This window comes from Bufo gargarizans, chromosome 1, assembly GCF_014858855.1.
Source record: "Bufo gargarizans isolate SCDJY-AF-19 chromosome 1, ASM1485885v1, whole genome shotgun sequence".
Classification (NCBI taxonomy): Eukaryota; Metazoa; Chordata; class Amphibia; order Anura; family Bufonidae; genus Bufo; species Bufo gargarizans.
In genome coordinates this window covers 353112862-353127863 of record NC_058080.1, presented here as the reverse complement: position 1 = coordinate 353127863, position 15002 = coordinate 353112862, and the positions used below count along the sequence as shown (strand labels likewise).

At 50.2% G+C, this 15002-nt stretch overlaps 1 protein-coding gene across 2 annotated transcripts in view; it reads left to right on the top strand.

Moving 5' to 3' along the window:
* UPF1 (UPF1 RNA helicase and ATPase) overlaps window positions 1-15002 on the top strand; it is a 103943-nt gene that overhangs the window by 58546 nt on the left and 30395 nt on the right. For both annotated transcript variants that reach the window (XM_044268861.1, XM_044268851.1), the window contains exons 14-20: window positions 737-880; window positions 1223-1436; window positions 1694-1811; window positions 1916-2072; window positions 2178-2320; window positions 9677-9851; window positions 10514-10595. In XM_044268861.1, coding sequence (XP_044124796.1) covers window positions 737-880; window positions 1223-1436; window positions 1694-1811; window positions 1916-2072; window positions 2178-2320; window positions 9677-9851; window positions 10514-10595 — 1033 coding nt within the window. The remainder of the gene's footprint in view (window positions 1-736; window positions 881-1222; window positions 1437-1693; window positions 1812-1915; window positions 2073-2177; window positions 2321-9676; window positions 9852-10513; window positions 10596-15002) is intronic.

Below are 15002 nucleotides of genomic sequence, written 5' to 3'. Positions count from 1 at the left end.
AGCAGTGAGATCTCTATGAGAAAAATCCGCTAGTGCGCTGTGTGCCCAGATTATTAATGAGGGTGATGGTGGTCATAATGCAGCTGAGGAGCACAGCTGCATAGGTTGCTTAGGGTTCATTGGGTACATTCACACGCTGCAGATTTTTGAATGGGGCATGCAGAAATAAACTGTGCACCCAAAAGGTGATAAAATATTACATAGCTAATGTTTATTAACCAATAGGAAATCTGTAAACTTCACTCATCCTGCCTGATACTGTCTAGCATACACTTCCAGGAACCGTTTATTATAGTCAATATATTTCTTGTTTATTCATAACATGTAGAGATGAGCGAAATTCATGTTATGAATTTCGTTCACGCTTCATTTGGTGGTAAAAGCAGAATTGCGTTATGGATTCTGTTACCACGGACCATAACGCAATTCTACGACTGAATGCATAACAGAATGCCTTTTAGAGTCATATTCCGTCATAAAAGTCTATGGGCTGCATAACTGATCCGTTCCATTTCCATTATGCAGGGGCGTCATCGCCTGCATAAATGAAACTGGACGGATCCGTTTTGCAGCCCATAGACTTCTGTTATGACGGAATGCCTCTAAAGGCATTCTGTTATGCATTCCATCGTAGAATTGCGTTATGGTCCGTGGTAACAGAATCCATAACGCAATTCTGCTTTTACCACCAAACGGTCCTCATCGCTAATGTTGTTTTTCTTTTCCCTAATTGCAGAACGCGGATGTAATTTGCTGTACATGTGTTGGTGCAGGAGATCCTAGGCTTGCTAAAATGCAATTCCGGTCAATTTTGATTGATGAAAGTACTCAAGCCACAGAGCCTGAATGTATGGTGCCAGTTGTGCTGGGAGCCAAACAGGTGATTTAGCATTGTTTTAGGGTATACTTTTTTAGGTTTTAATGCCACCGTTTTCTGTACTAGGAGTATGAAATGTATAGATTGAAACATACATTGAGTATGGCAAGTTTAGCACCTTCAGTACCACAGGTGGTACATGTACACAGAGGTGCGGGGTTTAAAAATAGCACCTGCTCTAGAATGTAGCGGTTACCATAGCCACCGGGTTTTTGTAGTTTTAACAAGCAGGACTTACAGGAAAAATAAAGTTGGGGAGGGATTTAAAAATCTAAAACTGGAAATGGCCGGGTCTTGAACAGGTTAATGATACTTTTTAATATATGATCTGTTTTGTTTTCTTAGCTAATACTTGTAGGAGATCACTGTCAGCTTGGTCCAGTTGTGATGTGTAAAAAAGCTGCAAAGGCTGGACTGTCTCAGTCACTGTTTGAGAGACTTGTGGTTCTTGGCATCAGACCAATTCGCCTTCAGGTTCAGTACAGGATGCATCCTGCTCTTAGTGCTTTTCCATCAAACATTTTCTACGAAGGTTCCCTTCAAAACGGAGTAACTGCAGGTAATACAACCACTAAGGCTGAATTCACATCTGCATTAGTTCTCTGTTCTGTTATACGAGCATAGGGGAATTCAGGTCCCATTGACGAAAAATATTCTTCATGATGCTCATTTCACCTTTAAAACACCACTGCTTGCTTCACAATATATATAATTTTTTTCTTCTGAATGACAGAATCTGTGATGGAGACTCCAGATTTGAACAAGGGCTTAATTTATATAATTAACCGTATTAATCTTTCTAAATAATCTATCTAGCGGATCGTGTGAAGAAAGGCTTTGACTTCCAGTGGCCACAACCAGACAAGCCAATGTTTTTTTACGTCACCCAGGGACAAGAAGAGATTGCCAGTTCAGGGACTTCTTATCTAAACAGGTAAATATGACAGGCTTGTTAGGCCATGGGTGCTTTTTCGTTTGGGTCTATAATTCAAACATGGGTGTCACTAATTTATGTGCAACTTGTGTCATCTCTTTTAGGACAGAAGCTGCTAATGTTGAGAAAATTACTACCAAACTTTTGAAGGCAGGCGCCAAACCAGACCAGATTGGTATAATTACTCCATATGAAGGGCAGAGGTCCTACTTGGTTCAGTACATGCAGTTCAGTGGCTCTTTGCACACTAAGCTATACCAGGTAAAATACTACCAATGTACAGTGTGTCTGTTTTTCTATCCTTTTTCATAATGTATTCTTATCTGTCATATTAACTTAAAAATGGTTTCTTTTTATATTCTTTAGGAGGTGGAAATTGCCAGTGTAGATGCTTTTCAAGGAAGAGAGAAAGATTTTATTATCCTTTCTTGTGTTCGTGCGAATGAGCACCAGGGAATTGGTTTTTTAAACGATCCCCGTCGCTTGAATGTGGCATTAACGAGAGCACGGTAAATGTCCAGTAATATATCTTTATTCATTAATGTTGGCCCGGTCTAGGAATTATTGTAGTGGGAGAATAGAATTGGGAGGCACATTCCTGTGCGTTGTGGTATGTTTCTCTACAACAGTCAAACTCGTGCTTCCAGGAGGAAGCACATTGAAACGTACGTCGGCGTTTTTCCCCACTTTACTCTGGGCTTCTATTTTATCATGGTTGCTCTACTGTTGTATTAGCATGCATATACTAATATGGATGCTTTTTTAGCACAAGATAGCTTGCTACAATTATTATACTTAAGGATTGAAGTGTGAAAAGCGGCTGCTCCTATAGAACAAATGGATACAGGGTGCTCACCTCTCGGTCCACCCAAACCGACAAAGAGCTCAAATTGAAGATGAGGAAATGAGGGGCACTCCAAATCTAGGAAATTGTCGACAGCACTAAGGTGAGTGGGCCAGATATTTTAATAAAATATGGATAAAACCAATACAATAAAAGCAACAAAATATCTAAAATAAATGAAAATCAAATCGTGCAATAAAACCATACAGTATCCCAGATAGACATCTGAATGGAATGAAAACAATCTGGGATACTGTGTGGTTTTATTGTACGATTTGATTTTCATTTATTTTTGATATTTTGTTTTATTGTATTGGTTTTATCCATATTTTATTAAAGGGAACCTGTCACCGGGATTTTGTGTATAGAGCTGAGGACATGGGTTGCTAGATGGCCGCTAGCACATCAGCAATACCCAGTCCCCAAAGCTCTGAGTGCTTTTATGGTGTAAAAAAAACGATTTGATACATATGCAAATTAACCTGAGATGAGTCCTGTACGTGAGATGAGTCAGGGACAGGACTCATCTCAGGTTAATTTGCATATGTATCAATTCGGTTTTTATACACCATAAAAGCACACAGAGCTATGGGGACTGGGTATTGCAGATGTGCTAGCGGCCATCTAGCAACCCATGTCCTCAGCTCTATACACAAAATCCAGGTGACAGGTTCCCTTTAAATATCTGGCCCACTCGCCTTAGTGCTGTCGACAATTTCCTAGATTTGGAGTGCCCCTCATTTCCTAATCTTTAATTACTATACTTTATTATGGGCTTTAAATGTGTAGCTATTGCTCAGATATAGGCATAATCGGCAGTAAGTCTGTGTTGTAGACTTTGGCTTTTATGTCTTTTTTTTTTTTGTTGCGCAATTGCATGATATTTTGTCACCCCCGTATTTGGAGGTGTGCGATACATAATCAGATCTAGCGTTTAATGGGAGTTGGGTTCTGTTGTCCATATTGTAAGTCCACATTACCTACTTTGTAATTTCTCGCCCATTTTCCTTGGGGGACACAGACCTTGGGTATAGCTCAGCTCCCTAGGAGGCGTGACACTAAGTAAAACTGTTAAGCCCCTCCTCCATCAGCTATACCCTCAGCCTGGAGATAGAGGCTACCAGTTTTAGCTTAGTGTCCAAGGAGGCAAAACACTCCCTGCTACTGCAGGGCTGTTTTCTCCTTGTTATTTTTACTTTTTCTTCTAATTTTGTTATTTTATTTTTTCCTAGGGATACCAGAGACGCATTAGACCTCTCTGCTCTCCCGGGGTTGAGCTGCGCCAGTGCCAACTTATCTGCACTGCTGCCTCCCCCACAGAAGCAATAGGAGGATCTGGGCAGCAATGGCTCCCCTACATCCCGCCAGCTAGGGGGTCGCCCGCACGCCAAGCCCCTCTTCCAGCTTCCTGCCACTGCGGTGCCAGTGGCTGAAGGGGCGACCCTGCTGGAAAGGACTGAGGGTGAAGACGTCGGACGGTGAGATGGCTATTCCAGCCCATACCCCGTCCCTATCTGCAGCATCTACCCCTCTGGGTAAGGGGGGCACCCGTGGTCGCTCATTCTGAGCGCTCATCTGCAGGACAATGCAGCACAGCAGCATCCTCAGCACCCCAACGCCGTTCCCCCCCACGCTGCTATCTTTCTCTCCCCCCCCCCCCTCATTCGGGGCTGACTCCATTTTTTCTCTTCTCTCTCTCCCCCTTCCCGCCGAGACCGGGGGGCGGGGCTTAGCGGTCCCGGCAGGGGGCGGGGCTTACGTGTGCGTCATTTTGGGGGCGGAGCTACGTTCTCCTTCACAGGAGACATTTCAAGCGCTGGAGGGGGCGGAGCTTGTTCCCCGCGCTTTCTGCTGAGGTTTCCCGCGCTTCCTCACTCCTGACAGGAAGCTGGGACACGGTGGGGGACTCTAACCTCCTGTGTACATCGCTCGGCTTCTGTGGGCGCTCTCTGCTGCTCACTGCTGTTCATTGCTTCTCTGCTGCTGCTGATCTGGGCCATCTCCTGACGTTCTTCTGAGGCACTGGTAGGACAGTTAACCCTCTCCTAACCCTCCTGGTCATAGCTGCTATAACCCTTTGTGGTCTCTATATTAGAGTACAACCACACTTCAGCATGTCAGATCCCACAGGTGCCCCCAAACCCTGGTACCATGCCTGTACCGCCTGTAAGGAACTTTTTCCGCGTGGGCAATCTGAGCCGCATTGCCTTGCATGTCAGGCCCCGGTGCAGGGCCCGCTTCCCGCTGCGCCCCCCGGTGCCTCTGAACCCCCTGACTGGGCTAGGTCTCTGTCTCAGGCGGTGGAAAGCCTTACACACGTAGTGGGCCGTCTCGTGGATAGACCGCCTCTCCCGCAGGCTGCCACAATCCCTGTCGCACCCGCTGGGACTACCGTTTCTGCCGCCCCCACTGGTTCCCTGCCTCCCAGCGAATCTTCCAGGGCCCGGCATACTCAGAAACGTTCAAGGGTTGAGCGCACATCTTCTCCAGATGCTTCGCTCTCTCCGCCATGCGTGCGAGCTCAGTCAAGTCTATCCTCTCAAAGGGATACGCTTTCTGAGGGAGAACTGGCGGATTCGGAGGTGGACATGGACTCAGAGCTTCCGTCCAAATTGGCGTCCGCGGTGGGGCATCTTGTCACTAGCATCCGTGATACCTTTCAGCTACACGATGACCCCCCCAGCTCTGAACAGGCCGGCGTGTCCTTTCTCCGCCCCAAACAGGCCTCCAAGGTTTTTCCCATACACGCTGATTTTTCTTCTGTGGTATCCAAGGCTTGGACTCGGCCTAACGTCCGCTTTATTACACCCAAAAAGCTGGACATTTGTTATCCCTTTCCAGCGGATTCTGTGACCACGTGGACATCCCCGCCTAAGGTTGATCCTCCCGTGGCTCGCCTGTCCAAAAGCACTACTATTCCTGTACAGGACGGATCTTCCCTCCAGTCTGTTGAGGACCGTCGTACGGAATCCCTCTCCAAGGCCATATTTACTGCCTCTGGTTCGGCCCTTAGACCGGTCTTTGCCTCCGCCTGGGTTGGCAAAGCGGTCTCTGAATGGGGTTTGCAACTGGAACGGGAGTTAGGGTCGGTCGTCCCTGTTCAGGACCTCCGTTCCTTAGCCCAACTAATTGTTCAGGCCGGAAAATTCGTCTGTGAGGCCTCCCTTGATGCGGGTGCCCTCATTGCCCGTTCCTCTGCCCTGGCAGTTTCTGTCAGGAGGGAACTCTGGCTGAAGGTTTGGGCGGCGGACGCCGCTTCCAAACGCTCTTTGGCCGGCCTACCATTCACGGGTTCCCGCCTGTTCGGAACCCGTCTGGACGAACTTATATCAGAGGCCACGGGTGGGAAGAGTACTCACCTCCCCCAGTCCAGGCCAATGGGCGCCCCCCGTGGTCGCGCTGGTTCGTCCCGTTTTCGGTCCTTTCGCAAGCCCACCGGGTCTAGACCCGCGGCCAGTTCTTCTTCCTCTGGCCCAGCCCAGGATAGACGCAAGAAGCCGTTTTTTCGGACGCAACCTACCTGGCGCAAGTCCCAGCCTGCACAGGCTCCCACAGGCCAGCAGCCCTCTGCCTGAAGGTGCGCCCCCACCCACCCGGGTGGGGGGCCGCCTTCTCCTATTCAGGAACGTATGGCGGGCCCACATCTCAGACGCATGGGCGCTCGAGATTGTATCTTGCGGATACAAAATCGAATTTGCGTCCATTCCGCCAGACCGTTTCTTCCGATCCCGTCCTCCGCGAGATCCCGTACGAGTGGCCGCCTTCTTCGCGGCCATTCACTCTCTAATGGACAAGGGTGTCGTCGCCCCCGTGCCTCCGACGGAAAGGTTCAGGGGGTTCTACTCGAACCTCTTTGTGGTTCCCAAGAAGGAAGGCTCAGTGCGTCCGATCTTGGACCTAAAACGCCTGAACCGTTTTCTCCGACTGCAGAGATTCCGGATGGAGTCTCTCAGGTCCGCAGTGGCCTCCCTGGAAAGAGGGGATTTCATGGCCTCAATCGACATTCAGGATGCATACCTCCACGTTCCGGTTGCTCCATGTCATCACCGCTTCCTGCGCTTCGCGGTGGGGGACGATCACTTGCAATTCGTCGCCCTTCCCTTTGGTCTGGCGACGGCTCCTCGAGTGTTCACCAAGGTCCTGGCCCCTGTCTTGGCCCTTCTACGTTCAAGAAGTGTTTTTCTTCTCCCATACTTGGACGACATCCTGGTCAAGGCACCCTCCTTCGCTCAGGCATCCGGCAGTGTGGAACTCACCCTGGAGACCCTGACGCGGTTCGGTTGGATTATCAACCACCCCAAATCTTCCCTTACCCCCTCCAGACGGCTGATCTTCCTGGGGATGCTCCTGGATACAGAGTTGGCGGAGGTCCGCCTTCCGTCGGACAAGCGTCTGGCCCTTCGCGGGTCGGTTCGCAGTCTCCTCCGTCATCACCGCCCTTCCCTCAGATCCAGCATGCGGTTGTTGGGAAAGATGGTTGCCTGTTTCGAAGCGGTGCCGTTCGCACAATTCCGATCCCGCACCTTTCAGAGAGCAATTCTGTCGGCCTGGGACAAATCACCGGGGAGTCTGGACAGGACCTTTCTTCTGCCTCCCCTGGCTCGGGCTTCCCTCGGCTGGTGGTTGCATATCCCTCTAAGGGGGAAGTCCTTCCTTCCACTGAACTGGCTGGTGATTACCACAGATGACAGCTTACGGGGGTGGGGGGGGGGGGTTTTCCCTCCCCGGTCCGTCCAGGGCGTTTGGTCTCTATCGGAGTCCAGACTTCCAATCAATATTCTGGAACTGAGGGCGATTCTTCTGTCCCTCAGACACTGGACCCATCTGCTGAGGGGCCACCCTGTTCGGATCCAATCGGACAATGCCACGGCTGTGGCATACATAAACCATCAGGGAGGCAGCGATGCAAGAGGTGACCCTCATTCTCCTCTGGGCGGAGACGCACGTGCCGGCCTTATCTGCGATTTACATCCCGGGGGTGGACCACTGGGCGGCGGATTTCCTCAGCCGGTCCACCATCGACCCGGGAGAATGGTCCCTGCACCCAGAGGTGTTTGAAGCCCTTTGTCTTCGCTGGGGTCGCCCCGACGTGGACCTCATGGCCTCCAAATTCAACCACAAGGTCCCCCTATACCTGGCCAGGGCACGGGACCCGAAGGCATACGGCGCCGACGCGCTCGTCCTTCCGTGGCGCGAATTCTCCCTTCTGTACGTCTTTCCTCCTTTTCCCCTCCTGCCACGGGTTCTTCGGAGGATCGCGGCAGAGGGCGTCCCCGCGATTCTAATCGCCCCGGATTGGCCCCGCCGGTCTTGGTACGCCGACCTAATGTTGCTGTTGGCAGACGCACCGTGGCCACTGCCCTCCAGGGAAGACCTTCTCTCTCAGGGACCGATCTTCCACGAGCATTTAGGCTCGCTACGTTTGACGGCGTGGCTATTGAGACCGCCGTCTTAACGCGACGGGGTTTCTCCGCGGACGTAGTCCGCACCATGATCCGGGCTCGTAAGCCCGTATCCTCTAGGATCTACTATCGGGTTTGGAGGTCCTATCTGGGGTTCTGTGAGTCCCGGAGCATCCCACCTCTCCGGTTTTCTCTTCCCACAATCCTGTCCTTCCTCCAGTCGGGTCTGGACCTGGGGCTGTGCCTCAGTTCTCTGAAGGGTCAGATTTCGGCGCTGTCTATTCTTCTCCAGCGTCCCCTGGCCCCTCTAGGGCCAATTAAGACCTTCTTACAAGGGGTGGCTCACTCTGTTCCGCCGTACCGCCCTCCAGTTCCTTCCTGGGACCTGAATGTGGTGCTCTCGGCGCTCCAATCAGCCCCCTTCGAGCCTTTACGGGAGGTCTCCCTTCGCCTTCTGTCCTGCAAGGTCATCTTTCTTGTGGCCGTCACGTCTCTCCGACGGGTGTCGGAGTTAGCGGCTCTTTCTTGCTCCGAACCTTTCCTGATCTTCCACCAGGATAAGGTTGTGCTTCGGCCTGTCCCCCGACTTTCCTGCCAAAGGTGGTCTCCGCCTTTCACATCAATGAGGACATCGTCCTTCCGTCGCTCTGTCCCTCTCCTTCCCACCCCAGAGAACGGGAACTGCACCGTCTGGATGTGGTCAGGGCGTTGAGGATTTACTTGGAGGTCACCGGGTCCTTTCGGCGCACGGACTCCCTGTTTGTGGTTCCGGAGGGTTCGCGCAGAGGGTTGGCGGTCTCCAAGGTGGCTATTGCCCGTTTCATTAAACTGGCGGTGTCTGAGGCTTATCGAGCCAAGGGCAGACCTCCGCCTTTCGGCGTCACTGCTCATTCCACCAGAGCAGTCGGAGCTTCCTGGGCGCAGAGGCATCGGGCCTCGGCTGAACAGTTGTGCAAAGCAGCCACTTGGTCCTCTCTGCACACTTTCACAAAGTTCTATAGGGTGCATACGCATCCATCAGCGGATGCTGCTTTGGGCCGCCTGGTTTTGCAGGCAGCGGTTTCCTGATGCTCTGGTGGTGTTCCGCCTTGGGTTTGTGGTCCCTCCCTTCTTGGACTGCTCTTGAACGTCCCAAGGTCTGTGTCCCCCAAGGAAAATGGGCGAGAAAAGGAGATTTTTTGTATAACTTACCAGTTAAATCTCTTTCTCGCTCTTCCTTGGGGGACACAGCACCCACCCTTCTGTGTTTGGTTACAGGGTTATGGTCTGGCGCCCCGTTGGGTTGCTGGCTGGTTGTTTCCGTTATTGGTTGTTATCCTTTCACTACTTGGACACTCAACTGGTAGCCTCTATCTCCAGGCTGAGGGTATAGCTGATGGAGGAGGGGCTTAACAGTTTTACTTAGTGTCACGCCTCCTAGGGAGCTGAGCTATACCCAAGGTCTGTGTCCCCCAAGGAAGAGCGAGAAAGAGATTTAACTGGTAAGTTATACAAAAAATCTCCTTTTTTAACTTGTATTTCATGATGTAATAAAGGATATATTATTTATATTTGTGTAGTTTGGTATTTTTGGCAGATACACACTCAATAATAAGTAATCTAGAATTCTCTGTTTCTAGGTATGGTGTAATCATTGTGGGCAACCCAAAGGCACTTTCAAAGCAACCCCTGTGGAACCACCTTCTAAATTACTACAAGGAACAAAAAGTCCTTGTTGAAGGACCACTCAACAATCTTAGAGAAAGTCTCATGCAATTTAGCAAACCTCGCAAACTTGTAAACACCATTAATCCTGTAAGTATCCACCGTGTAGAACTTTATCATGTACTTGTGTGCTGTCTAAGGCTACTTTCACTCTGGGGTTTCTGGGTCCGCTTGTGAGATCAGTTTCAGGGCTCTCACAAGCATCCCAAAACGGATCAGTTCAGCCCCAATGCATTCTGAATAGATAAGGATCTGTTCAGAATGCATCAATTTGGCTGCGTTTGGTCTCTGTTGCGTTTTGTTAGGCGGTTTTGGTGTCTGCCTGGCCATGCAGAGCCAAACGGATCCGTCCTAACTTACAATGTAAATCAATGGGGTCGGATCCGTTTGTCACTGACACAATATGGTGCAATTGAAAACGGATCCGTCCCCCATTGACTTTCAATGTAAGTCAAAACTGATCTGTTTTTACTTACTTTTTTTTTTTTTTATGAATAATGCAAGCTGATCCGATATGAACAGATACAAGCGTTTGCATTATCGGTGCGGATCAGTCTGTGCAGATAAAAGACTGATCCGCACCGAACACCAGTTTGAAAGTAGCCTAAGGAGAATACCTGCACTTGTCCTTTGTCTGAACCTGCCTACGCGGAGGTCTATTTGTTTGAGCAATCCAGTTTCGTTTTTTTTTTTTTTTTTTTTTTTTGTCTCGCCTTGGCTATTATAGTAACAGCTTTCATAATGTATTCCAGGGGGCACGTTTTATGACAACAGCGATGTATGATGCCCGTGAAGCAATAATCCCTGGATCTGTGTATGACCGGAGTAGTCAAGGTAAACAAATAGGCCTTAGGTTTTCGTTTTGCTTTTGTCAGTAAGTCGGGTCCATAAATATTGGGACATCAACACAGTTCTAACACTTTTTTAGCTCTGTACACCACCACAATGGATTTGAAATGAAACGAACAAGATGTGCTTTAACTGTAGATTGTCAGCTTTAATTTGAGGGTATTTACATCCAAATCAGGTGAACGGTGTAAGAATTACAACAGTTTGCAAATGTGCCTCCCACTTAAGGGACCAAAAGTAAAGGGACCATTGGCTTCTCAGCTGTTCCATGGCTAGGTGTGTGTTATTCCCTCATTATCCCAATTACAATGAGCAGATAAAAGGTCCAGAGTTCATGTCAAGTGTGCTATTTGCATTTGGAATCTGTTGCTGTCAACTCTCAAGATGAGATCCAAAGAGCTGTCATTATCAGTGAAGCAAGCCATCATTAGGCTGAAAAACAAAACAAACCTATCAGAGAGTTAGTAGAAAGATTAGGCATGGCCAAAGCAACTGTTTGGAACCTTCTTATAAAGAAGGAACGCATCGGTGAGCTCAGCAACACCAAAAGACCCGGAAGACCACGGAAAACAACTGTGGTGAATGACCGAATAATTCTTTCCCTGGTGAAGAAAACGCCCTTCACAACAGTTGGCCAGATCAAGAACACTCTCCAGGAGGTAGGTGTATGTGTGTCAAAGTCAACAATCAAGAGAAGACTTCACCAGAGTGAATACAGAGGGTTCACCACAAGGTGTAAACCATTGGTGAGCCTCAAAAACCGGAAGGCCAGATTAAAGTTTTCCAAACGACATCTAAAAAAGCCTCCAAAGTTCTGAAACAACTTCCTATGGAGAGATGAGACCAAGATTAACTTGTACCAGAGTGATGGGAAGAGAAGAGTATGGAGAAGGAAAGGAACTGCTCATGATCCTAAGCATACCACCTCATCAGTGAAGCATGGTGGTGGTAGTCTCATGGCGTGTACATGTATGGCTGCCAATGGAACTGTTTTTTTGTATTTATTGATGATGTGACTGCTGACAAAAGCAGCAGGATGAATTCTGAAGTGTTTCAGGCAATATTATCTTCTCATATTCAGCCAAATGCTTCAGAACTCATTGGATGGCGCTTCACAATGCAGATGGACAATGACCCAAAAGCAACCAAAGAGTTTTTAAAGGGGAAGCAGTGGAATGTTATGCAATGGCCAAGTCAATCACCTGACCTGAATCCGATTGAGCATGCATTTCACTTTTTGCTGAAGACAAAACTGAAGGGAAAATGCCCCAAGAACAAGCAGGAACTGAAGACAGTTGCAGTAGAGGCCTGGCAGAGCATCACCAGGGATGAAACCCAGCGTCTGGTGATGTCTATGCGTTCCAGACTTCAGGCTGTAATTGACTGCAAAGGATTTGCAACCAAGTATTAAAAAGTGAATTTGATTTATAATTATTATTCTGTCCCATTCCTTTTGGTCCCTTAACAAGTGGGAGGCACATATGCAAACTGTTGTAATTCCTACACCGTTCACCTGATTTGGATGCAAAATCCCCTCAAATTAAAGCTGACAGTCTGCAGTTAAAGCACATCTTGTTTGTTTCATTTCAAATCCATTGTGGTGGTGTATAGAGCCAAAAATGTTAGAATTGTCTGTACCAATATTTATGGCCCTGACTGTGGCTGGACATACCTTGCATTAAAGGGGTACTGCGAGATGTATTTTTTTATTTATTCCATCTTCAAAGTGAAAAGCATTTAGTCCCCCTAAATGCAGGTGAGAGGTTAACAGCTGATGACATGAGAGCTAATCATTTCTCACTGATAAGACGTTTTACAGAGTTTCTTGTGGTCGCTTGTACTTATGATTTATGCAACGTTGTGTGAAAAGTTAGTGACCATTTTAAGTACTATAAATCATAAATAAGGAAAATATTTTCTCACAGTTCAACTTCAGATTTGTATAGCATGTTAAAGGGAGTCTGTCACCTCCATATGGCCATAAACAGCACTTACATGGCTCTGTAACACACCTATACATGAATGTAATGGTGCCTTTGTTATTTTCTTTAGACTTGCACCAGCAGGAAAAACGTAGTTTAATTCATATGCAAGTGAGCACTCGCAAGTGCCCAGGGGCGGCGTTCAGTGTGTAGGTGCCCAGTAAAGTGAAAAGAAGGCAGCGCAGCCTGGGAACCTACACACTGAACGCTGTCCCTGGGCACTTGCGAGTGCTCATTTGCATATGAATTAAACTTCGTTTCTCGCCCAATTTCCTTGGGGGACACAGAAGACCTTGGGTATAGCTCATCTCCCTAGGAGGCGTGACACTAAGTGAAAACTGTTAAGCCCCTCCTCCATCAGCTATACCCTCAGCCTGGAGAGAGAGACTGCCAGTTTTTGCTTAGTGTCCAAGGAGGCAAGACACTCCCTGCTCTGCAGGGCTGTTTTCTCCTTGTTTAAATTTTGATTTTTACTTTTTTCTTTTTTTTGTTCCAGATCATCAGGGACAACAGAGACGCATTAGACCTCTCTGTTTCTCCCGGGGTTGAGCTGTGCCAGTGCCGGTCACCCGCACTGCTGCCTCCCCCACAGAAGACAAGGTGGATCAGGGCAGCCCAGCTCCCCTACATCCCGCCAGCGCAAGGGTCGCCCGCACGCCAAGTCCCTCTTCCAGCGTCCTGCCACTACGGTGCCAGTAGCTGAAGGGGCGACCCTGCTGGAATGGACCGAGGGTGAAGACGACTATGGTGAGAGAGTGGCTTCTCCAGCCCTACGTCCCCCACCCCCCACCCTGGTCTCCTGCGTGCCTGACCCCCCATACTGGGCCTCTGGACCCTTCTGTCACTGCTGGACCTAGGCTGGCCCCTGGGGTGCTGCGGGGCGACAATCTACTCCCTGCTCCCTCTCCTCCCTTCTGGCCTTCATGGGACATTCTAGCTGCAGAATGCTGCGAATAGGCAGCCACATCGCCTCCCTTCACCTATCAGCGTCCCTCCTGGGAACACTGTGCTCGCATCCGCACGGGCACCCGGTCTCAGGGTCCCCCCATCCCCTTACTGATGCGCTGCTCTGGGCCGGGGGCCCGTTCCTGACGGCAGTGCTGTGAGTTTTTACTTCCCGGCCTGCTCGGCCGCACCTCCGGCGCTTCTTCCCGGCCTGCTGGGCCGCACTCCGGCGCTCCTTCCCGGCCCCCGACTGTTCTGGCCTGCGGGGTAGACTCCCGCGGCCGGCATTTGGCTTGAGCACGATGCTCCAACGATTCCGGCCGGCCGTCGGCGACTTCCGGTCGGCCAGGCGCCGCAAATTTTGGCCCAGGCTTCGGGCCTACTGGGCCGCATTCCGGCGCTCCACCCGGGCCCCTGACTTCCGGTCCGCGGGGTGGGCTTCCGCGGCCGGTTTGTACAGGCAGTCCGCTCCGGTTTCCTGTGCGGCCTCGGTCAGCCGGGTGCCGCAGAAAATTTAGGCCCTGGCTTCACGGCCTGCTAGGCCGCAAACTTCCGGCCTCTGTTGGAGGGGGCGGGAACTTCTCCAGGCGGGAATTCTTCCCGCCTGGAGGTTCCCCGCCCCCAGGGGATCGCGGCGCCGCCTCCTCCTCCCTTCCCAGGTTGGATGGCTGTTAACCCTTCGGGTACCGGCGGCTCCCGATGGGCCTGTATGGCTGGCACCCCCCCCCCCTCCCTGTTTTTTTCCCTACTTCTATGCTGTGCACCTGTATGGTGGCACTTATTTCTGCCTCAGTGAGGCTATTTTTATTTAGAAATACATGAAATGGTTAACTAATGGATTTCTTGTGCGCTGCGCAGGACGCTGCAGCCTTATCTCAGTAGTGCCGCCTGTATGCGTGCTCCTTCCATGAGCGGCATGGTGTCGCACTCCCCGGCTGGTGCATGTTTCCCTTCTAAGTGGTTCTTGCCCTCTCCGGGATACAGCGCTGGCCAAGTGCATGCGCTCTTTTTTTCTATAGGCAGAATTAGTCACCCTCCAGCTATGGTGCCTGCCATGTGCATGACAACCCCTTCCTAGGCGGGATACTGCACTCTCTCGGGCTGCAGGCTTGCCTGGTGCATGACCCCCCCCCCCGCTTAGGTGGAATACTGCACTCTCACCGAATACGGTGTTGGCCATGTGCACGAGAACGCTGCACTCACTGGATTCGCTGCAGGCCATGTGCACAACCCCCTTCCATAGGCGGAATGCTGCACTCACTGGATTCGTTGCCGGTCTTGTGCATGTCCTCCTTCCATAGGTGGAATCTGCACTCTCACCAGATACGGTGTTGGTCTGGTGCACGACCCCCTCCCATAGGGGAACGCTGCACTTTCACTGGATTCGCTGCCGGCCATGTGCGTGATCCCCTTCCATAGGCGAAACGCTGCACTCACTGGATTTGATACCGGCCATGTGCATGGC